General features: G+C 41.2%; 1 protein-coding gene across 3 annotated transcripts in view; it reads right to left on the bottom strand.

The window, feature by feature from the left end:
* PM20D2 (peptidase M20 domain containing 2) overlaps positions 1-24,976 on the bottom strand; it is a 65,892-nt gene that overhangs the window by 18,233 nt on the left and 22,683 nt on the right. For 2 of the 3 annotated variants that reach the window (XM_043542653.1, XM_027825479.3), the window contains exons 6-7: positions 23,796-23,903; positions 18,064-18,209 (exon numbers count right to left, since the gene is read on the bottom strand). In XM_043542653.1, coding sequence (XP_043398588.1) covers positions 18,064-18,209; positions 23,796-23,903 — 254 coding nt within the window. Of the gene's footprint in view, positions 1-18,063; positions 18,210-23,795; positions 23,904-24,976 lie in introns of those variants that run through there. The other variant, XM_027825480.3, reaches the window with a different exon arrangement.

The following is a 24,976-nucleotide window of genomic DNA, read 5'->3' as shown; positions in this document are numbered from 1 at the left end:
CATAGTTTGCCTACCCCTGTACTAAGCAATTCACCCAAATCTTCCTAACTGAAATGAGATTTTTTTTCAACACGAACAAAATACTCGGGGAAAAAAAAAAGTACAGGAGGCTTTCAGTGGACCTGGGTAGATCTACAGTGCAGTAAGAGACCCCAGGCGTCGCCTCCTCTGGCCTGGGTCAGCTGACTCAGGCTCACAGGGCTCAGGCTGCCGGGCTACGAAATTGCTGTGTAGACGTTCAGGCTTGGGCTGGAGCCCGGATACTGAGACCCCACAAAGGGAGGGTTTCAGAGCCCAGGGTTCCAGCCTCAGCCCAAACAGTGATGCTGCAACTTTACAGTCCCGCAGCCCGAGACCAAGTCAGCTGACCCAGGCCCTGAGACTTGGTGCCACAGGTTTTTTATCGCAATATAGACATACCCTGAGAGTTTTGCCATTGAATTCACCAGAGGAGGGAACAAGCCCTTCTGCCTATTAAAGAGAAATTGTGACAGACCATCCTTATACAGAGAAACAGACCGACAAAGAGAATGATGAAAGAACAGTTTCCCTCAGAGATTCTCATTGCAATACCCTGCCATTCCTGGTAAGCAGCATGCACTCTAAACATCAAGCAAAATGTTACACCTGGGCCAAACTCAGCCACTGGGTTAATTCGCCTTAGCAATGGTTTTAGTGGGTATAGTCTGTTATTTGTGCAACCAGAAAAGGATAAGTCTCAAAAGGAAAAACAACAAAGCCATCATAAGGGTTTTATATCTGGGCCACTGTCTAAGTTACTAAGACTAATGCTCTGAAACTTACCTGGAAAGGAGTTTCCATCATGAAGGGCCAAACCCAGTGAGATCCTGAGCACCTCTAACTAGCTAGGTCTTCATACTACCTATTGCCATAGTATTCAAATTCCTCCTGTGATGCATGCTGAAAGAGCTCACCACCTCACAGGATAGGATTGGAGAAGCACTCAATAAGGGGAGTTGAGGGCACTCAGCATCTAGAAAGATCACCCCCTAATTTATTTCAGTATGGTATTCACATGACAGAGTTTCTGCAACACCGATCATGTGGATTTGTCATGAACAAATCATGCCAAATCAACCTAATTTCCATCTTTCACTGGGTTACTGGCCTAATGGAAAAAGGGAAGCAGTGGATGCAATGTATCCTGATTTTAATAAGGCTTTTGAAACAGTCCCACGTGATATTCCCATAAGCAAAATAGGGATATAGATGAAACTACTATGCAATGAGTGCATAACTGGTTGAAAGACTATACTCCAGAGTAGTTGTCAATTGTTCATTGTCAAACTAGGAGGACATATCTAGTGAGGTCCCTGCAGGGGTCTGTCCTGGGACTGGTACTATTCAATATTTTCATTAATTACATAGATAATGGACTAGACACTAAGCTGGGAGGGGTTGCAAGCCGTTTGGAGACAGGATTAGAATTCAAACAGACCTTGGAAGATTGATCTGAAATCAACAAGATAAAATAAAATAAAGACAAGTGCACAGTACTACACCTAACTTTGAAAAAAAGAAATGTACAAATACAAAATGGGGGAAGGCTGGCTAGGCAATAGTACTGTTGAAAAGGATCTGGGAGTTAGAGTGAATCACAAACTGAATATAAGCCAACAATGTGATTCAGTTGCAAAAAAGGATATCATCATTTTGGAGAATATGTGAAACCTGAGAGTTAACTGTCCCACTCTACTTGGCATTGGTGAGGCCTCAGTTGGAGTCTTCTGGCCAATTCCGGACACCACCCTTTATGAAAGATGTGGACAAATTGGAGAAAGCCCAGAGGAGAGCAACAAAAATGAGAAAAGGTTTAGAAAACCTGACCTGTGAGGAAATGTTAAAAGAACTGGGCATATTTAGTCTTGAGAAAATAAGATTGAAGAGGAAACTTACAACCGTCTTCAAATATGTTAAGGAATGTTATAAAGAGTGGTGAAGCACTGAAATGGGTTACCGAGGGAGGTGATAGAATCTCCTTCCTGTGAGGTTTTTAAGGCCCGGCTTGACAAAGCCCTGGCTGGGATGATTTATTTGGGGATTGGTCCTGCTTTGAGCAAAGGGTTGGACTAGATGACCTCCTGAGGTCCCTTCCAACCCTGATATTCTATGATTCTATGAAAGAGGACAATGATCAACTCCTCTCCATGTCCACTGAAAATAGCACAAGTAGTAAAGGGTTTAATCTACAGCAAGGGAGATTTAGGTTAGATATTAGGGAAAAATTTTCTAACCTTAAGAATTGTTAAGTACTCCAGTACTTCCAAGGAGGTGGTGGAGTCCCTGTCTTTAGAAGTTGTAAGAACAAGTTGCCAAATATCTGTCAGGGTCGGTCTAGATATACTTGTTCCTGCCAGGGAGAGAGGCGGAAGGGCGGGCTGGACAAGATGACCTCTCAAGCCCTACATTTATGTGAGTCTATGACAGCATTTTCAGGCAGAAAACGTCACGCCTGCTAAATAGCTTAGGTAAATAACAATATTTGACCCAACCTTTCTTCCCTTCCCCCAATCACACCTGGGGCCCTTACAAAAATGATAATTCAAGGTTTCTTACAGTTAATTGGTTATATGTTATTTTTAAAAATGTAGGTAGATAAGCAAATGTGGATGGGTAATAGGACTTGAAATTTAAACCAACCACAATTGTAAAAGAAAAGGTTTGTGTGTGTGTGTGCAGGGAAAATGTTGTTTCATACATTCCTGTCTTTTGCACTTGTAGCCACTATCTGGATCGTATTGTAGCTGTACTATCACTGTATGACCACTGGATCTTTTCCTCAGTGAAATCTGTTTTGGCCTGGTTGGTTTTGACCTTCTATGCACTATATTAGTTATAGACACAGAAAATGTTTGAACAATGTTACTTGTTTATTTTTCATATGTAAATTAAATAACTATTGTAAAATGTTCACAAGTTTTGCTGTTTCAGGAAATTGTGAACTGAAAAAATATAAATGGAGCACTACTCCATTGGTATATGGAGCCACAGCATCCAAGTATAAGGAAAAGAAATTGTATAATGTTAAAGTCACTAACAGATACATATCTGGTATGTCAGCAGTGATTTTTGTTTAAATTCTACATCAGATTGTATACATACATATATTATTTTGCTATCTTATTAACTCTTAAGAGCTTTCCCAGATAATAAAGAAATTACTTTCTTACAAGGACATAGTTTGAACTGAACAAAGGGAAAAATGTTACGTTTGAGAGAGCAATTGAAAAGCTAAGGACCAGAATACTGTAGTATCTTACTCCACAAAGAGTCCCATAGATTTCAACGGTATTACTTGCACAGTAAGGTACTCAGCCCTTCAGTGTTATCAGGAACAATTGTTTCCATTGTTACAACTAGAATACTTAGGTTGACACTTTGTAAGCAGGATTGCAAAACCTTAACACAGCAAATATTTTAATTCTTTAGCGTAATTAAACACATAACCAGTAACTGGTTTGTTTGTTGAACCATTACTTAAATGTTTTAATGGCTCACCAAATAGTAATATACAATTCTTTGACCTCTGACCACATAGTAATGAGGGAGGCTTTCAAGGATACAAATGAGTTAGGTACCCAACTAACACTGATTTTCATAGGACACCTAACTGCCTTTTGTGCCTTTGAAAATCTCTCCCATCATGGATCTTTCCAATTAAATTGTCCAAATCACAAATCTGAATTTATATTGCTACTTTATTTATATGGTTATATTTTCAGCTCTAGTGCCTTTTTGGTTTGTATTGTATATAAATATATTTCTTCCATGAGAACAGCGCTTGATTTTAAGACTCATAATCAAAAAAAGAAAAAAAGTTGCTTTTTGGTTTTCAACCTTCCAATGTACATTTTTGCATAAGATCATTCATTTTCATAATGGCTAATAGTTGTTTGTTTTTTAATTTATTTCTAGGAAAACTCAAACTCATAATAAAATCTTTGCATATGTATGGCATTGTGTGTTTTCTCCCCAAAATTCTAACACTGTATCTCCATGAATTTATTAATATGCATAGTATCTCTTCTGCTCAAGGACCTAATCCTGAATGCCCTTAATTCCTATTGACACTAGTGGTTTGAAAGGGCGTAGGACTTCAGAGCCAGGACTGTAATAGGAAGCCTGGACTGAAACTATAAGTGAGAAGATGTATTAAGCTTCCATCCAAGATTGTCTAGGTGTCTGATAGGGCGTCTGCCCCTCACTGGCAGGGAAAGGGTTAATAGAGCCCTAAGGAAGCTTCACAGGAAGCAGCCAATTAGAGAGAGGCTGCAAGGAATGGCTAATCAAGGCCGATCAGGCCCATATAAAAAGAAACACAGGGCACAGCAGGGTCAGTTACACCCTGGAGCTCAAGGAGGGCAGACTGGCTGCCTTGCAGGTGGATAGAAGTTAGCACCCTAGACAGAGAAGTGCTGGTCGGGAGGGAGAGGGAACTCAAGCTCCTCGCTGCCTGCTGGGACTGGCAGGCTGAGGCCCTGAGGTGAGGGTGCAGAAGGTGCTGGGGCCACCAGGAAAGTGGCTGGACAGTTGACTGCAGTCACCATCGGGGAAGTGGCTAAATTCTAGAACTCAGATATCCTAAGGAGTTGCCAATGTGGTGAGTGGCACCCCATCAGAGTGTCCTAATCCTCATTCCCACTGTTTAGAAGAACACTTTACAATGTAATTCAGCCCAACTTCCTGATGATTTACCAGATGCTCAATATTGCAACAGGCTAAATATCCTCCCATTCATTGGTTTTAATGGGAGTCAAAGATGCTCAGTAATCTGAGACTAAGCACTAGGTTTCATCTGAAAATATGCTGAGCACCTCACAAGATCAGGCCCTAGTAGAGATGGTTGCCATTTTCTTCTAACACTCAGGATACTAAAATAAGGAAAACTGTGTTTCCCTTAAGTTACATTGTTTACTTCACTGTAGAGCATCTGCCTAGATCCTTGGCTGACCTCCTGATACAGATTAAAAGAAAACTGGATGTGTGGGTATCTACATATTCATAGTGGTCTCACTACGTCTGGGTTGAAATGCACTGGTGGGGTGTGTGGGAGAAGCTTTGACTGATACTTGCTCACTTGTAATTTTTGTGCTTGTTAACATTTCTGGATTAACAGCCAGGAGAAAGTGAAGGCTTCCACCTAGCTACATAATTAATAAAAATCTTGTACATAAGGGCAGCCACGCTTTCAATGCCACAAACTGTCACTTTTTAGCAAGATGGGCACTGCAACTGCTTGCTAAATTATGACTCGGGTGGAACAGCAGGGATGAAGTAGCTAGAGGCAGCATCAGTCAGAGAAACAGGTAAAATAACTGGAAGCGAGGCTGAAAAGACATTGACTCCTCATTTCCCTTCTCCATCAAAAAAAAATCACTCCACAACAATCCAAGTCCCAGTACACTTCCTCTGACACCTGCCTCATGTCTGAGAGTAATGGCTAAATCTGCACTGAGCAGATCTAAGATCTTGCTTAGGTCTGAGGAACTAGCAGACTTCAGGTCCCTAAGGCTCACTTTTCTCATACTCTCTCACATGGCAGCATTGAGTGCAAGGAGAAGTGAAGACCAAGCAAGGGTAGAACACAGGCTGTACACCTGCCGTGAGGGCAGCCTGTAGCAGAGGTTCCGCCATTTATCAGAATTAGACCTGTTGCAAGCAATACATAAAGCAATTAATACATTGAATTTCAAGGCCAAGTAGGTTGTAGCTTAGTACACAGACTCATAGACTTTAAGGCCAGAAGGGACCATCAAGATCATCTAGTCTGATCTCCTCACGTTGCAGGTCACAGAACTTTTCCACTTTCCAAAGGGCAGCAAATACAGAGTTAAGGGACTTAAAGCTAAGGTTTTTGTATTAACCAAGTAATTGGTTACTAGACATAGGGTCCCTGGGCTGGATCCTGGAGTACTGGGCAGGCCTGAGGTTCCCTACCACCCACTGGGGAAGTGGTACAGTCGCAGTGGATCAGAAAACTGCCTGAGACTGTTTGTCCAGTGGAACATTGTTACCTGGAAGGGGCAAACTATAGTGACCTGGCCAGAAGGAAGACCACCGGCTCCTCTCCAGCACTGCTCATGCATCTATTTAGACGTCTTGAGAGATCTGCAACTGTTTCACCATGCAGTTATCCCAGTCATCACAAACAACTGTTTACATTTCCAATAATTGAATCCTCCATTACTATTACCTGTCTCTTCCTAATAATAGGGATCCTCTCTGATAGAGAGGTATCCTCAGTGCGAGGTCTCTGAGGGCCATGAGCTACTTGCACCAAATGCACACCTATGCTATCTGCACATAAGGCAGGTAATTGTACATGCTGCATTCAGTCCCACTCTGCTGCTGGATTTCTGCCTCCATTATTTTTACACTTGCAGGGTTTTGTTTGTTCTTTGGGGTTTTTTTTTTTGCAGGGGGTGTGTGTGTGTGTGCAGAATTTATTAGCCTAAGTTCAAAGTATGGTTGTTAGGTGCATCTGGCTCTCATGCTCCATCTTGAAACTCCCTTGCAAAATTCCCATTTCCTACTCCTGTTCACTTGCTAGCTACTTTAGTTGCTTAGGAGCTGGCTTTTTAAACCCCTGTTCTCTGAGTTAGCCCTGTCTCTTTGTCAAAACATCTTAAAGGGATTACGGATCATAGGATGGCAGACTAGTGCCTCAGTAGGGCGCTCTCAGCCTTGCCTAGCAGGCCAGTAGGCTCAGGATACAGTCCCCAATACAGACCACACTATAAACTTCAATCAAGCAGGCACATGGCTAGCAAGCAATCATACAATAAACAACTCACCCAGAGTCACAATCACTCCTCCTTCACCTGAAAAACCTGCTAGGTTGCTCCTATTTTTTTCTCTACCCCCAGGCATACCTGTGAACTCCAACTTTGGAAATATGTACAACACAAGGTGTGATCTTGAGAGAACTAGATACTTTCTTTTTTCCTATGTGAGGGACCATAAATCTGGGTTGTTTTGTCTTCATGATATGCTCCCCAGCCTGCAAGGCTTGCTTCCAGAATACGTATGCAAGGTCTAGAGTGAAAATGGGTTTGGTATTCAGCATGTTTGTACTTACCTACTCCCTACCTTCAGACATGAGGTAGGAATGCCACCCAATTTTGCATTGTGCCCAGTGGCGGCAGTGTTCCATGTCCTCATAAGGAATGTCTGGAGACCTATTTTGTAAAAATCTTCCTAAGGGGATGATACCAGTGTCTGGTACCAGCAATCCTAGCTGATGGAGATAATTGGCTATAGCTGGCGACTCTTGGGAAACAACTGATGCAATGCAGTATTGGGTCTTTTCAAACCTTTACTACAGTAGTACAGATATGACTAGAACCATGCATATTTTGAACCCTGCGAAGAGCAGGTCTCTGCATAGAGTGTTTGATGTTCAACAACTGGCAGCTATAAATTCTTTCCAACAGGTCTCAAGTGATGAGTAGATCTGTTTCTCTGGACAAGACCCTGATTAGGATGATGTCACGGAATGCATAGCTTGCAACCTGAGCCTTGCTGTGATGACTATCAGCTGTTAAAGACTCTGGCTTGAAAGGGTAAGTCAAAAGGAAGTCTTGTACAGGAATTGTTAGCTGTTACACATAAATGCTCACTTGTCTACTGTCATGGTGAGAATTTCATTGGTTTTGGAAGAAAAGGAATTGAAATCTTCTTTGGGAACCTCTCTTCTAGATTTTTTCTTCTGCTAAGGGAAACAGACTCTTCGTGAATACCATTTCTGTGATTAGCAAGGATTGCTATACTGGATTTGACAGTGAGGAAGGAGGCCTCTCTGCATTCTCAGATATTAATTTCTTTAAATGTTTCCTTAAAAAGCCTTTCATTTGTAAACCTGGATCTACAGGATATGTTTGGTATGATTTATTGCTATAAATGGGTGTAGCAATGCCTTCGTGTAGCTATTGAGTTGAGTCATTGCTCCTGTCACACATCACATGAAGACACAGGAAAATTGTTAAGAAATAATATTTTATGTACAACTGCCAAAGTTTGATCAGATGGTGAACCCACAACTAACAGTAAGGATTATATCCTTAGACAAGCCACTTGTTTGCCACCAACTAGGCTTTCCTTACTCAGTCAGGAATACTTGCCTTCTAAATTGCTACAGTCAAAGGTTTGAAATTGCTGTGTAGTGTGTCCTTGCTCTTATGGCCTCTGGAATCTTTTGGAAGGAAGTCTCCTTTAGAAAGTGTGAAGTATCTTTGTTTATATATAAAATCTTAGTTTAACATCCACAGGTCTTATGAGGTCCTCAGAGGAAACTATCTTCCCCCTCAAACAAAATACTATAGAATGATTCATGCAGGGTTGGGTGTTTATTTTTGTTTTTTGGGGCGGGCAGGGAGATGAATATGGTACTTCCCTAGGCACTTTATATGGAGTGAGCTAGCAAACTGTTTATTCTGAGGATTACTCAACCAAGGACAGGTAAGGGGACAAATATACTGTTTGTGGGAATGCCTGCCTGCTCCTCCAGGCTGTCTAGCAGCCATTTGAGTGCTTTAGGAGAGACCTAGTACCTTCTCCTGGGGCTTTTCTCAATACACCAGGAGTATTTTGAACATGGGAAAGGATTTCTCACTTGTCATCCCATGATGGTGAAGCCGTGTGGGGGAACGGAGTCCTCATGAGCCCCTATTCTGGGCAGAGGCCCAGATCTACAAAAGGATCTAGGTATTGTGATGCTGAGTGTTGCAATACCTAACTTTTAGGTGCCTAGAAAAATCACACCACCAATGTAAGCCACAAAGCCTGAGTTTGGCACAGATATTTCAATACAATGAATAGGGAGAGAGAGGTACCTTAGAACACGATTCACAAAAGCCAAAACGCTAGGTGGGGAGCTGTCTACGATAGTCATTGGGAGATACTGAAGAGAGGGGTGGGTCCTCTAAGCCCCACCCTCTCTTGGATATAGATGCCTAAGTCTGGGTTGTCTATCCACTGTGGATAAATACTTAGAGTCACTGGAACAGAGAGAAAATGACTCTGGAGCCTGATGGTTCTGCACCCATCTGGAAGGTGGCACCCAGTCCAGTCCCCCTGCCCCAATGACTCAATTATTTATCCTCAGTGGAACAGCTTCATCAGGAGAGATTGAGAGAGCCCCACATCAGAATATCCCGTAGCTCAGTAGTTAGGGCACTATCCTGAGAGGTGAGAGAATGGAGAGAAGTTGAGCCCTGTTGAGGTATCTGCAGGGCAGGCAGCTATGGATCACTGAAGAATGATGACCTGAAAGAGGGCCTAGAAGGCCAGAGCCAGTCCACAGGCCAAACATTTGATTTATCTGGATCATATCTAAAGATAAAGCATGACCCTAGTTCAAAAAAAGCAAGAGATAATAAAAACCTGTACTTAACTTGGTGGCACAAAGTGCTGCTAGGCATACATTGTAAGTGTCTGCTTAAAACAGATGTGGTTTGTCCTTTTCTCTACCCCACACACAAAATATTTGTTACAGAATGGAGGCGTATATCAGTTACCTTCCAAAACTCAGTCAGCAAATGCACAGTAGCACCTAGCCAATCAAGTATTCCAATGGACCTGACCAGTAGGAGAACAGTACAAGACTATTTTAATTACATTCATCTGCCACCTTTGTTTTTTATTCGGAGCTATTAAACTGAAAACAATAAGTACTCAAACCACTGTAGCCACTAAACACACAAATTTATTTTTATTTAAGAATTTAACATGTACTGAATACACTGCATATCACTAAAAGCCTATTGCACAGTCAAAAACAATAGTGATAGCAGAACAGCAATGATTTACTAGAAAACACAAGTAAAGAGCATATTTGATATACAATAAGCTTTGATGAAAGGATACTCTACCCTTCTAACCAGCTGAAGGACCTGTTTTGTAACATACAAAGGTTCTCTTCCTCAAAAACAGCTTCATGAAAGGAGGAATTCTCTTTAGAGGTGTTTCATAGGCTACTTTGCTTTCTAGGCACATCTTTTGCTCAAGTTCTAGGATGGATATTTATCAGAGCACTGCAGCTTATTAGACATGAAGAGGTATAAATTCATCACAGGAGTTTTATATGGATCCTGCAACCTTAATATAAATATGCTGCACTTAGGTGTCACATTTATTCAACTTCAAGTAAATAATTACAGTCAGCTACTAATGCATTTTGAATAATTGAATATTTATACCAAAGATACTCCAATATTTTTCAAACTGAGGGTACTCTGAATAAAGTGTAAACAGAGAATTGGGGGAAAAGAGGAAGCAGTTATAGCAATAAAAAACTAGAAAAGACACATCACATGAGATTTTCAAAAATGCCAATGTGATTCAAGAGCACAGGTAATTGGAAGTCAATTGGACTTGTGCTCCCAGGTCACTTAGGCCCAGATCCAAAGGGTCTTAGGTGCTGTGACTCTGAGCATTGCAATGCCTCACTTTGAGGTGCCAAGAAAAGTCACAGGAACAACACTGCAATCCACAAAGCCTGAGTTAGATGCCAAAGCTCCTATTCAATGAATGGGGAGAGGCATCTTAGAATGCAACCCACAAGAGTCAGCAGGCTAGGTGGGGAGCCATTTTTGCTCGCCAATGCAAAATGCCAAGGAGAGGGTTGTGCGTTGATCCCACCTATCTGTGAGCGATCCATGAAAAAGAACCCTTCTTTTGGAGTTAGATGGCTTAGGTGTCTAAGTCATTTCTTGTGGGAATGAGTTAGGCACCTGCCTCATTCCACACAAAAAAGTAACTGGAAGAGGAGGAGCCCACCTTATAACTTTTCACCTACTGCACTCAACTGGGATATGGGAAACCCAGGTTCAATTCCCCTCCACACATACTTAATGGGGAAAAGAGGATTTGAACTGTGATTTCCCACTTCTCAGGAGCCTACTCTAACCACTGAGTTATGGGATAGTCTGATTGGGGTGTAAAGGGCTCCCTCAGTCTGTCCTGTTGAAGCTGTTCCACTATGTATTATAGTGATTGGACCAGGATGGCTGGACCCTGGGTCTAACCCCCAGGCTAGAGTCACACTCTGGCTGGCTCAATGAGTATTTAAATATTTATCCACAGTGGCACACTCATTGGGGTGGCAAGAGAATTAACTCTGTAGCTTAGGGCACCCACCTGGCGGGTAAAATTTTCTAAAAATTTAGGCATTGGTCTATAATTAACCTTCACATTGTATAATTGAACACAATTATCCTTGCCCCACACACCCCAAACAGGGAAGAAACAGATGTGTAGAAAAGCAGTATGAAGAGGGGGAAGGAGAAATATTCCTCACCCACCCCACTTTCTAAAGGAACTGCCAGAAGAGGGGAAAGAAAAGAGAAGATATCGTACTGGAGTTAGAGCCACAAAAATCACATATTGAAATGGCCTTGTAAGGTTTGCAATGTTATGTTAATTACACATCATCCTATACTAATGCTATATCATAATGCAAAATGCCAGGAAGCATCAAAACATAATATTGCAATGTTGGGGCTCAGATGTAAAGTTCTGAGAATAACTTCTGCAGATGGCTTAGAAGTAAGTGTTATTGCTACATTTGTGCATTGGCATCATGTCAGGATAAAGTGTGCACAGATTAATAATCAGGCCTACGCTTAACTTGCCCTGAAGTCCATTCATTCTTTCAAAATTGGGTTATTATTGCTGCAGAAAATAGGATGCACACAAGTAGGAAATGAACATCATAATCTGTGTGAAATAAATGCCGAAAGAAAACTGGTTCTGTACAGATCATACCAAATTAGAAAAATGAGGTCAAGTTACAGGTTCAAGTAGAGTTGACAGGTCTGCAGAACAAAAAAGGCTTAAAACTGCAAAGGGTACCAGCGCTTGTTTGAACCCAACCCACTGCAGAGAAGGTAGAACAAATAAATCCCTGTAAGAACTAGAAGTTTAATTCTGTGCTTCAGTTGGTGGAGAGCAGAGGGGAGAAACAATCATGCTGTCTTTGCAACTCATTGTTTAATGTAGGTGTTTTGAATCCAATGTTAGTGAAATGTGTCAAACACTTGAAACAAAAGGTCCCCCACTTACCCACAAGATAGGGCAGCAGACATATGAACTACATATACCTCAATTGTTGTATGCAGTGTTGTTGTAGCCGTGTTGGTCCCAGAATCTTAGAGAGACCAGGTCGATGAGTGTGGGTGAAAGTAATACCTTTTACGGTACTGACTTCTATTGGTGAGAGAGACAAGCTTTTGAGCATACCAAGAGCTCTCCCAGACTTGAAGAAGAGCTCAGAGACAAGCTTTTGAGCTTACACAGAGCTCTTCTTCAAGTTTGGGAGAGCTCTTGGTATGCTCGAAAGCTTGTCTCTCACCAACAGAAGTCGGTACAGTAAAAGGTATTACTTCCACCCACACTCACTCTCGTACCTCAGTGACAACTTACAACTATTTCTAAAGGAGATACCAAACAAACAAAAAACAACCCATGAAGGCCAATAAAGCATGAAGATTTTTCCTCCTCTATGCTCTACTTTGGTATCTTAGTTTGATTATTCTAAAGTAACTGAACAGATTTATAAGTGGTTATATGAGTCAGTGTATTATTGTTGGGGGGGAAAAAAAAAGCAAACATCATTCTGGGATGTAAAGAGAGTGTTGCAAGAAAGACAAGTAGTAATTCTTTCACTCTATTCCCCGCTAAGCCCTCAACTGGAGTGTTGTTTCCAGTTCTGGGCGCCACACTTCAGGAAGGATGTGGACAAACTGGAGAAAGTCCAGAGGAGAGCAACACAAAAATGGTTAAAGGTCTAGAAAACAAGACCTATGAAGGAAGATTGAAAAAATTCGGTTTCTTTAGTCTGAAGAAGCCTGAGGGAGAACATAAAAGTTGAAGTACATAAATTACAAGAAGGGTGAAAAAATGTTCTCATTAACCTCTAACAATAGGACAAGAAGCAATGGGCTTAAATTGCAGCAAGGGAAGTTAAGGATGGACATTAGGAAGTTTTTCCTGTCAGGATAGTTAAGCACTGGAACAAATTGCTTAAAGAGGTTGTGGAATCTCCATCATTGGTGGTTTTTAAAAACAGGTTAGACAAACACCTGTCAGGAATGGTCTAGTTATTACATAGACTTGCTTTCAGTGCAGGGGATTGACCTCTCAAGGTCCCTTCCAGTTCTATACTTCTAGGACTCAGGGAGCTCAGTACAGCCTTCCAGAGAAAACTGAAGTTACATAAGCTAGGAGTGAAACCTGTACCCCAAAATTAAAAGTCAAATATTTTGAATACTACGGTCACTATCCAATTCCAGCAAATGAAACAGATGTAAACAGGTGCATGTTTGATGAAGATATTAATGAATGGAAATATCTGCAATTTTAGCATTTGACTGACTTTTGTATAGCATGTTGACTATGATTATTCTACAGCATTAACTACATCCACTTTGGGACACCAGTCTTGATGTGAGACAGCCAGAGAGAATAAAAAAATATCTTAAGAATTCAAAGTAAAAGATGCTTCACAAATTATGCAGCCCGACAGCTATCTGTTTGGGAAAGAAAGGAACCATATTGTCAGAGGGCCTGCACGAGCAGGTTGGCTTTTATGTATCACAGCAGTGTTCCGGATAATTAGGTAAAGATTAAAGTCTATTTATTTTGCCCTTCCTCAACTTTGAGAAGGGCCAACACACCAAACAAGGCTGTCAACATCAACCGGTAGCATAGCTAGATCCACCCTATCTCCTCACTGACCTCTGTTCTCTTTACACAGTTGCCTTAATGGGCTAATCTGATGAGATGCTCCCATTAACATGGGTTAGTAGCAGAACCTTGATCCCAGATGCATGCCTTTGGGCCAAAACCTGTAAAATGAATCCTAGAGGAAGAGGGAAAAGGAAGCAACACCGCCAAAGCTTTCCAAGGAACTCAGCTGACCTGTCACATACATATCTCAAAGATCAACAGATCCTTTATTGAAACTTCTGAGATAAAGTTTCTGTTCTTTGCAGTCCTAGCTGCAAAGGACAGAAAAAAAGACTACCACAGAATGACACTAACTTCCATAGCTCTTCTAGAAAAGAATTTGGGGAATACAGAGGTCTTTGAAGATGGGATGTTCATGTAACATAATGAAGAAAATTTGCATCAGGATATTCCTATTGGAGAAAAATCAAAATCTATGTAGTGCATTGGAGGAAAAAAATCATACAAGACAAACATTAGATAGCTGACACAGAAGGGGAGTAGGAGAAAAACATGAAGAAAAGCTCAATACTATAAAGATTCTACACCAGAGAAAAACCATACAAATGCACTGAAAGTAAAAACAAAAAACTTTTCACAAACTAAATTTAGAACCCACAGGACCATATAAAATACAGGAAAAATTGTACTACTCATCTCTGGGCTGATGCATCAATACTGAAAAGAAACCCTATTAGGGAAATTTTGGACAAAATTTAACAAAGACCGATGCAAAAGAAAACACAGTAGCATACTACATGCCAGCTAGCTTTGATATTTAGTTCTCTATCATGGACATACTTACTTAGCTTAGTGTCCGGTTCTGAACTAACTTTGGATCAGTCTGTTCCTCTCTCAAAAGTTTGTGTGATGTATGTAAGAATAGCCACAGAGGATAGGTAGTCAGTGACCACTGTGAACCACAAAACCCCGTAGGTGCCTAAACTTGCTCAGCATCTAAGTTTTTGCAGGGAAAATTCCCCGGTGCCTACGTTTCTGCATCTGGGCACGCACACTGCTGCTTCACTGAGGCATCCCGATGTCTAATATCCCATCTAAGCCATATAGTTACCCATGAACCAGAAGTGAGATAGGCATTGGCCACCTAAGTTGTATATGGGGCCCAATCCAGTAGATGTGCTCAGAGGCCATTTAACTTCACACAAAACAGCTGGGAGGGTAGAGGAAAGAAAAGGCATCCACCTCCCTTATCTTTAGCCAAGTGGTTAGGGTACTCAGCCAGGATGTGGGAGACTACCCCAGTTGAAGTCCCCACTGCCTGAGGAGCAGGGATTTAAACAAGGATCTGTTCCCACTCAGGTGAGCACCCTAACCCCTGGGCTATAGTCATTCTAAATCTCTGCTCCAATTAATATTTAATTAAAGCAAAACAGCATCACCCAGTGAGACTGAGGGAGACCTAGATCAGAATTTTTCCATATCCCAGTAATATTCCTACTTTGCACTTGGTTAGAAAACAGCACTTGTGCTGCTAAAACACCACTTCATAGAGGATAATTGGGTGCCTTGGAGGAATACACATAGCTCTACTTCATTTACTATTTTCTGTGTGTTTCTCTTAGAATTTTCATATTTGGGAAAAACTCAGTTAAAGTAAAAGCAATAAACCTGCTTTTCAGTCTTAAATTTCATGAGTTTGCTAATATCAAAACAGTTTGTATCTGAACATGAAATTCCTCCCTTAGTCATCTTCCACTCTTTTTTGATCCTGAATTTAAAGCATTATGCTGGATTTAATAAAAGTGTCAGGACAGGACTCTGACTTTAAAGGTTTGGGCACACAGAGCTAGGATACTCCACATGCTTTACACTGTAGCATTTTCAATTTTTTCCTCTCTCATCAGGAGAGAAGCAGTGAGAAGGAGACAGGGATTTGTTTGAATCATGTCTCTGCACACATGCAGAAAACTGTGTAAGGTAACTCACCTAGAAGGGGCCAGAAACATCCAGAAGAAGGTGTGATGGTCAGCTGGCATTCTCATTAGGTTCCCCCTCCCCCCCCCCCCCCCGAAGTTTTATCAGAAGTCTCCACTACAGGAATAGTTTTCCATGTAGACATCTGAGCCAAGATTCAAGGGACAAGATATTATAAATCTAGGACTTCCTTGAACCTTTCTCCTTTCCAGTTGATCAGCACAAGACCACAAAATAAATCTGCTGTCAGGGCTGCCTCCCAATACTTTAAACAATTTTGATACAGGAGAGTGGTTTCAGTTTTATCCATTAAGGAAACCTCCAGTTAGAACATATGGTCCCAACAGGGTGCATTTTATGAACCAAGTGGGAGAGCAGCATTGTCATCTCTAAAGGCTACAGACAATATAGACATTTATGTTTAACTGTTAGCTGGTTTGGGCTGGGATTCTCTCCAGCTGAACAAAGGGAATGCTGTGAGATGAGGGTTTGTACATCCTTATCTGACACAGTGGGGCTTACGGATTCTTGAATTTCAGGGAAACCACTATTTTTATCTGCTGATCCGAAACCTGTAAAATCTTGGATACCAGCAAGATCTTAATTGGCTATAAGATGAAGAATCAGTCTTCTATTAATCCAAGGACAAATACTGTTAGCTAAAAGGATCCATGGACTATTGATGACCGCGACTGAAGTGTTTGGATAAATACTAAGATACTACAATATATATTTTTTTTTTTATAAAGCTCTGAAGAAATCCAGGGCCCACTATTGTATAGCGTAGCCTAAAATGTAATTTCTGAAAGATCAAAGGGAAAAGAATGCATGTGCTCTAGACTAGAGAATGTAAATATTATACTGAAGTCTTACATTACAATGTGTAAGATCAGCATAGGTACTGAAGTAGCTCTAGGAAGAAAACGTGGTAGATTTATTAAGTAACTTTTAAACAAGATGATTATGAAAATGTTCATTTGCTATGCAATTGTATGGGACTTAGCTTCCAGTTGGCTTTAAACGGTATCAAACACTTACATGCAGCATTTTGAATACAAAAGTTCTGTGATTTAATTTTGTATAATGTTTTCCAGAAAGTCCTGAACAGACAATCACTGTTCTATGATTTACCAGAGAAACTAAGTACATGGAGAATATAAGAGTAAGTCCATTGTCCAACATTAGGAAAAAAAAAATCTCGAAGTCAGACATGTAATTAGTATTCTTTCAGATACATTCCATTTTGCGCAGCTGTTCTCTTTGCTTCGTTACATTAGTGTTGAATTCTAGTCTTTCAATGACACGTGACTGGAAACTGACAGGAAGGAGAGCTGGGGAGACTAGTTCTGTATGACAAAGCACCAGGGCGAAGACTTAAAATAAATATTTTTTTTAAAAAAAATAAACTTGATGCTGGGTTTGAGAAAACTGCAGATGGTTTTAAACCAACTTAAGCAAAATCTTGTGTGGACACTTATTTTGGTTTGGCTTAAAACAGATTATTAAACTTAAGTTAAACCAAAATATAAGGAGTGTCTACGAAACCTTTTGTACTAGTCTAACTGAATTGGCTTTAAAAAAAATTTGACACCTTTAAACAGGTGCAGCTTTCTCCTGCAGACAAGTCCTAAGTTGAACTCCTATGAGCAAGCCCTGATTTTTGGAAGCATGCAGTTCCAATTAGTTCCGTGGGAGATGCTAGGAGCATAGCACCACTGAAAAATAAGGCTACCAATTTAGGCACCTACATAAGTATTTAGAATTTTATTTTAGGCACCCTATTTTGGTGCAAGTGTACAAATTTACTCTCTGGTATGTTACTTTCCCCTGAAAGTTTGTACTTTAGCTAGGGGATGGGATTGTTATACATCTTGTACAGATTTCAACATATGGCTCCTCCAGTCCTTCCCCACAAAAGGTTTACCATGACAGGTCAATGTATTTAGGGTATTTTTAATAGATGAGTTTTTCTTATATGGTTCTGCCATCTTACCCCCAAATGTGGATGTTGTAGCTGTAGACTGAATTACTGTGCAAAAGCATTCAACCAATTGTCTGTCACTATGGATCAACCACCCAGACTCTAAAAGCATGTATCATTTTATAGCATGCAAAATTGCTAACTATGCAGTTATTTTTAAGAGGAAATATTTTTGAAAGTAATGAGATCATTTGGTTTCCCTACATCCCTCTTAAAAAAAAAAAAACACAGCAAAAAAAAAAAAAAAAATCAACCTTCCTCCAGCTGAGAAATCTGTCCTGCCTCCTTTAGAATTCAAGTAGAACATTTATTCCATTAACATGAAAGTATTTAGGCTTTAGTTTTGTTTAACGTGTTGCACACACTGCCCCAGTGCCAGATTCTTTGCCTTGTTCCCTTACATTTAAGTGGCCTTCCTCTTTTAGTGTCATTTGTCTGAAGTCTTCTCTGACTTTTTCCAACAGGTCTGGCTTGAAGATAACATCTAGTGCAGTCATTGCCAAAGCTTTTGCTGCACGTAGAGTGTAGAACTGTGCTTCTTGAGACCCTGTGGTAAAACCAAAACACCACTTCAGGTTAAAAATTTAGCCACCAAAAATCTGTATAACAGCAAGGCATTCAAATACATTATTATTGGAAATAGAACAACCTTAAAAAAGTCAAGGTCTTAGCGAAATCTAACTAAAACTAGTATTCCTTGTTTTACAGAAAGTCCTATTTATAGAAAAGTACAAACGTAAAATGCCTGGAAATGAACAATTGAGAGATCCCATCTATTTCCCAGTGCCATATAATCCTGTCAGTACGTGTTTTTTTTTTTTTTAAACCTGTAACAGGAAGCTAGGCAGAAGGGATTGGAGAGGGTTTATGATAAGCTCCACAATAAAGCAGAGAGCAAAATAGCTTTAAAAATAAATGCCCAAACACTTCATTAAAGGAGCTGAAGCTGCCCAGTGGTGCCTCCGACCCTTCTAGAATGTGGGGTGACAACTTCAAACCGGAAAAGCAGAAAACAGAAGTTTACAGTACATGCCACCACTGCAATGCATCCTTAACTCTGTTGTCCTCAAGTGACAACCCAACACACACACACACACACTCACTGTATCCAGAATGGGTTGAAACCAGAACACATGACAACCGTAGGACATTTTGGCTAAGGCAAAAAACTCAGTTTTAGCTTGGGTGACAAACGTTACCACTCCTTCACCCTTGCCCAGAGGACTGCTTCCGACACACTGCCTTCACTAAGCCCCAGAGTCACATATGCCAGACCCCGCCCCCCCCATGTTTACAATCCCCACGATAAAACCACTGGGGGTCACTGCTACTAGCGCAGCCTAGAGAATTCAGAACTAAATGAGGCACAGTGGATCCCTCAAGGTACACAGGCACTATTCTACATATCACAGTGACAGCTGTGACAACCTGCTCCAGCTAATCCCTCCACCGTTCAGTACAGCTACATCTAACAGTAAATGCAGTAAAGTGCTCTGCCCCCACATTCCCAACCCTGCGCATCCAGCCGCACACATCACCAGCTCCACCCTCCTCTCTGCCACTCTGTTTTTATAAAAAGCTTTGAAGGATCCATGCTGGAATGCATACAGATAAATGATGCAATTGAATCTTAACTCTGCCTTAACTGTTTTGGCATTTTATTTCCTTGTTTCCTGCCTATCTTGGCCTCTGGACCCTTTTGTCACTTGCAGGGTGGTTTACAGGGTCACTGGTGGTAGAAAGGCTGTGGAAGAGCCTTTGGCTTATGTGATTGTTTGCGGTGATTCCCCTTCAGAGCTGGAATATAGGTGCCCAGGGAAGAAAAGGTTGACCTGGAATGTGTGGGTTTTTTTTGTTTTTTTTAAATAAGTGTAAAGACTCATCTGTTTTCTCATTGAAGAGATTGGTTTCAAAGGACAAGTCCTCTATGCTATTCTGAACCTCCCTCGGGAATCCTGAAAAGTGGAGCCATGACTCCCACAGCATTACTATTGCAGTTATCATAGATTTTGAGGAGGTATCAGCTGCATCCACTGCAGAATGAGAGGTTTCAGACACACGTCTACCTTCCTCAACAAAGGGCTGGGGAATTGAGCCCTCTCCTGAGGAGTTTCATCTTTGAAATCTAGTAACTGAATAGTTCATAAAATCATTTCGCTAACAGGGCCTGGTAGTTAGAAATCCTGAACAGGAGGCTGGTGGATGTCAATACCTTCCTCCCCAGAAGGTTAAGATGTTTAGCTCCCTTATTGGAAGGAGTAGCCCTGGGGTGTTGCTGCCTTTATCTTTCCATAACTGCTTGTACTACTCGAGAGTTTGGGGTCAGGGTGAGTGAACAAGATTTCTGCTCATTTCGCAGATACAGTCGTGCTTCTTAGCCATTTTAGGAACAGAGGTACATGTTGCAGGTGCATGCCATATCACTCCAACTGGTTCCAGAATGGACTCATTTGCTGGGAGTGCTACCCAATTGGGTCTGGTGAGCTGCTGAATGCTCAAGAGCTTGGGATGAGTATCCTGAACTTCCTTAATAGAATTTGAAGCTCTGCTGCCACTCTTGCAATAGTTCTTGTTATTGCCTATGGTCACTGGAGGGGGCTGGGGGCTGAAGATGGGGCAATTGCCTCATCCGGTGAGGAAGATAATATACTTGGGGGTACCGCACGGTGGATCTAATTCATAGTCTTCCTCTTCCACATATCCTGCAGAGCTGGCTGCTGTCATCCAAAAGAAAGGGACAGTGTGAGTCTCTGGTAGAGCATGGATGTGGGGTATTGTGCATAAGGGTCCCAGAGTTCCCAATAGGGCCAATCTGAAGGGTCAAAGGTTGGTGGGGGATGGACCCTATGGCACTGGGTACGCACATTCTCTTGGAAGCCCTGTCTGTGCTAACCTCCCTAAGCTGAGGAGTTGACTGTTAGTCTTAGGCATCGGATTCAGCCAACAAGACGACCAGATCTAGCCCCAGTGGTTTTACTCCCAGTATCAGTGGGAGTAAATTCCAGCTTGTGGATGAAATAGGGGAGTGATGTCTTCAGGTGTATCATCTTCTGGGATAAATATTAATTCAGAAGGACCAGGCTTGAAAGTAGAGGAGATTGGAGGACCAGGAAGATTAAGATATCCTTTGTGGTAGCATGTGTCACAGTTCTTCCTGGAGTACAAGGTGTCCCGGTTGTCATTCTGCCAGATCCAGTGCCGTTACAGATACGGTGTGTCCTTTTGGGACTGCCTGGGTACTGCTGAGTAGAGAGGGTCCTGTCTGGAGCTCTTCATTGGTATTGGCAGTTGATGGTCCTTCGACTTATTAGAGGTTGCAGTTGGCACTGGTACTGGCTTTGCTCTGGTGTGCTTTCCCTTCATGGTTGGAAGGCCTAGGCCAACTTAAATTCTTGGGACCTGCAAACAAAGATTCACCCAACTTGGAAGAAGTCAAAAAAAAAAAATCCCTTCTCCTGGACACTGGATTAGAGGGGGACCTGTTTTTATACCTGTGAGAAGCCCGAAACAATGGGTCTTTAACTAAGCCAGGCTGTCATAAATATAAAGGGAAGGGTAAGCCCCTTTAAAATCCGTCCTGGCCAGAGGAAAAATCCTCTTACCTGTAAAGGGTTAAGAAGCTAAAGGTAACCTCGCTGGCACCTGACCAAAATGACCAATGAGAAGACAAGATACTTTCAAAAGCTGGGAGGAGGGAGAGAAACAAAGGGTCTGTGTCTGTCTGTATGCTGCTTTTGCCGGGGATAGACCAGGAATGGAGTCTTAGAACTTTAGTAAGTAATCTAGCTAGGTATGTGTTAGATTATGATTTCTTTAAATGGCTGAGAAAAGAACTGTGCTGAATAGAATGACTATTCCTGTCTGTGTGTCTTTGTAACTTAAGGTTTTGCCTAGAGGGATTCTCTATGTTTTGAATCTAATTACGCTGTAAGGTATCTACCATCCTGATTTTACAGAGGTGATTTCTTTACTTCTATTAAAAGTCTTCTTGTAAGGAAACTGAATGCTTTTTCGTTGTTCTCAGATCCAAGGGTTTGGGTCTGTAGTCACCTATGCAAATTGGTGAGGATTTTTACCAAACCTCTCCCAGGAAGTGGGGTGCAAGGGTTGGGAGGATTTTGGGGGGAAAGACGTGTCCAAACTATGATTCCCAGTAAACCCAGTTAGAGTTTGGTGGTGGCAGTGGAGATCCAGGGACAAAGGATACAATTAATTTGTACCTTGGGGAAGTTTTAACCTAAGCTGGTGAAAGTAAGCTTAGGAGGTTTTCATGCAGGTCCCCACATCTGTACCCTAGAGTTCAGAGCGGGGGAGGAACCTTGACACAGGCTTTGCTTGAGAGCTCATGCTCAGAGGGGCACTGCTTGAGGTCTCCAGATGATGTAGAGGCAGACTCCCTGGCCTGGATCTGACTGGGGTATCATGGTTCCCTTCCCTCCATGAGGTATTTCCTCAGTCAGAATGCTACTCTCTCCTCAGGGTGGGGCTGGGCAACAGATACTGTACTTGGCAGAGATATGAGCCTCTCTCCGAGGCAGAAAAGGCAGCACTGAATGGGACATAGCAGGGGCAGGAGACAGTTTTCAAATCCCAGAATTCCTGGCAGAGTCCTACTCCTGAAAGGGGAGACAAAATAAGGTCACCGGGGTGAGTAAAATAAGCTACACTAACTATACAAAAAAAATCACTAACTATATTCACAGAGATGAAGACAAACTTGATGCAAAGATACCTTTGGACACTAGAGGATTTTGACTCAGGCCATGCAGCAGGAAGAAGAAACTGAGAGGCAGTTGGTCCGCACTTCCCCTTATATTCTTGGTGCAGAGCAAGAGGAGAACTAGGGCAAAGATGCGGACCAATGGATACTGTTTGCAAGATTTTCCTGGTCTCGGGAGCATGCATGCCCACGTGTGGAATACACATAGGGACCAGCATTTGAAGAAGTTTAAGTTATGGTTTGACAAATGACTGGAATGGCTAGGGTGGCAATGCTGCTAACATATAGTGAGTCAGAACCAGAGCATCTAGCCTGGTTTCAAAAACCCAGCCAGCAACAGAAAAGATTAAGACATTTTAAGCTAGGGCAAAAATTCTTTAACATACAAAAAGCATCATGCGCTAACCCTCACAAAAATACTGAAAGGCATCTAAGGGAGCCCAAACAAAAAGGAGATTTTCTAGACTAAGCTGTATCAGAGAAACTTCAATTTAAAGAGTTTTCAAAAAAGTTAACCTTGGGTATGTTTTCAGACCATCTTAACTTAAAAATTCCTTTCCTGATTTTCAACTAAGCTTCCCAGAAAATCAAGATGCAACATGTACAATTTCAGGAAGATCAGATTTCTTTCTGAATAACCGTGCGGCACAAACTTGAAAGAGAGTCAGGCTTCTAACAGGAAGCTAGCTTCAACCTTAAATATGGGACACCTACCACCACTCAGTTTTCAATTTGGAAAATATGAAAAGTATTCTCCAGCCAATTTTAGTTTCTATGGCTGTTTCAGCCTTTAAAAGTTACAATTTTGATTGAGGAACAACTGTTTAGCTCTTTGATCCCATCTGATTTTTTTAAGAGCATACAGTCAATTCTTGAAATACTTACTGAATAAATACCATTGCTATCTATGTACTTATTATGTGATCACTGTAATACCTGAGCATCTAGAACTTTACAGGCTTACCATAGCAGGATTCAAAACCAGTGCCCAACTTGACAAGCACTTAATCTTCTGCATCTCCAGCTCTTCCAAGTGTTTATATTTTGGTGGATTACTGTTGGTTAATTTATAGTAAATACTAACTGATCAAAACCAATGTTTTATATACACCCTCTTAACAGTTACTTAAATCTGAGTACATTAGTCTCAAACAATTGCAGGAATATTGAACAACTATTAACTAGCTTGCTAGAAATTGCTATCCTATAATGCAACATTTGCTTATAAAGGCAACCTTTTATAGGAGAGAAAGTAAAATAGGATGACATTCTTCAAAACTGTCAGGCATATTTTAGGACTAGTACTTTACTGAATGTGGCTTTAATCATAAAGTGTTAGTGGATATTCTTCTATATTTAAAGTTTCAAAGAACACCTATAAATTAGAGCCCTGTTCACTTCAAAAACAATTACCTGAAGCTGTAGTGTATGGCTCAGTATGATTCAATGCATCTGAGCCAATGTAGAAATAGGGATGAATCCCAGGAACCACATATGTAACATTCCCAAAGTCAGTGGAACCTACGAAGAGACAATGAAGCTTGCTCAATGAACAAGTATTATAATGTACATCTTTTAAGACAATTAAAAAAATCTGGGATACACACCTGAACTGTAGTAAAACAGTACACAGTATCACTGTCTAGATCACCATATCTGGTCATGTTACTAACAAAGCAGAGTCAATACGAGCTTGATTTTGCACTTCTATTTAACAGAAGTGCACACGGAACAAGTTAACACAGATCAGTAAGTGCAAAGATTTAGAGAGATCTGTTCCTCCTTGGGGTTAGTGGCAGGATTTGAGATGACTGGAGATATACGAGCATTCTAGAACCATTCTGCCCAAGGCTCTGTGCCCACAATTAGGCACTTGCAGAGATCTGCTAGTTGCTGAGCTTTGGAAGCCTTCTAGAAAACAGTAGCACCAGGTTGGTGCCATCCCTCAAGTGTGAATATACTAAAGCAACATTCTTGAAGAACTTGATACCACAGTAAGCAGCAATTTCTTTGGCGTGGCTTCTATCTATTCTCATTTGTGGGAGTCTAAGCTAACTGTACAACTCAAAGTAAGGCTGAGGAATTCTAGTGAAACAAGGATTACAGAAGAGCCCTCGGAAAGTAAGGTCACTTCTTGATGCCAAATCAAAAGATTAATGTTTTGTAAAGATGCCACATAGCAGTCCTGTAGATTTTTACAATGGGAACATTAGACACATGCCATCAGTGAGGTCTCACCGCTCGACACAAGAGTTCTAACATCTTGAGGTAAGCATAGTATCTCAATACACAGCATAAGCCATTTATACAGGTGCTGATTGGAAATGGGATTCCCTTCATACTGATCATTCAAGAGTTATGAAGTGTTTCCTACTTGCTGAATGACATGTCCTATCCATATATGGAGTCTAGTTTTCCCACTGGTGAGAATGAGGTTTTGAGAAGAATTTGCAAAAGAGGAATTCCTATTAGAACTCACTGTTCACTCTTATCACTGTGACTGGAATTAGAAAATTTGTCTTTAATGACAGATTAAATAAAGGGTTCTCTCAAACTCAAAAAATACCTCTATCAAGCACCGACAGATCCATGTC

The sequence above is a fragment of the Chelonia mydas genome, chromosome 3 (genome assembly GCF_015237465.2).
Source record: "Chelonia mydas isolate rCheMyd1 chromosome 3, rCheMyd1.pri.v2, whole genome shotgun sequence".
Taxonomy (NCBI): Eukaryota; Metazoa; Chordata; order Testudines; family Cheloniidae; genus Chelonia; species Chelonia mydas.
This window is presented reverse-complemented; position numbering and strand designations above follow the sequence as displayed.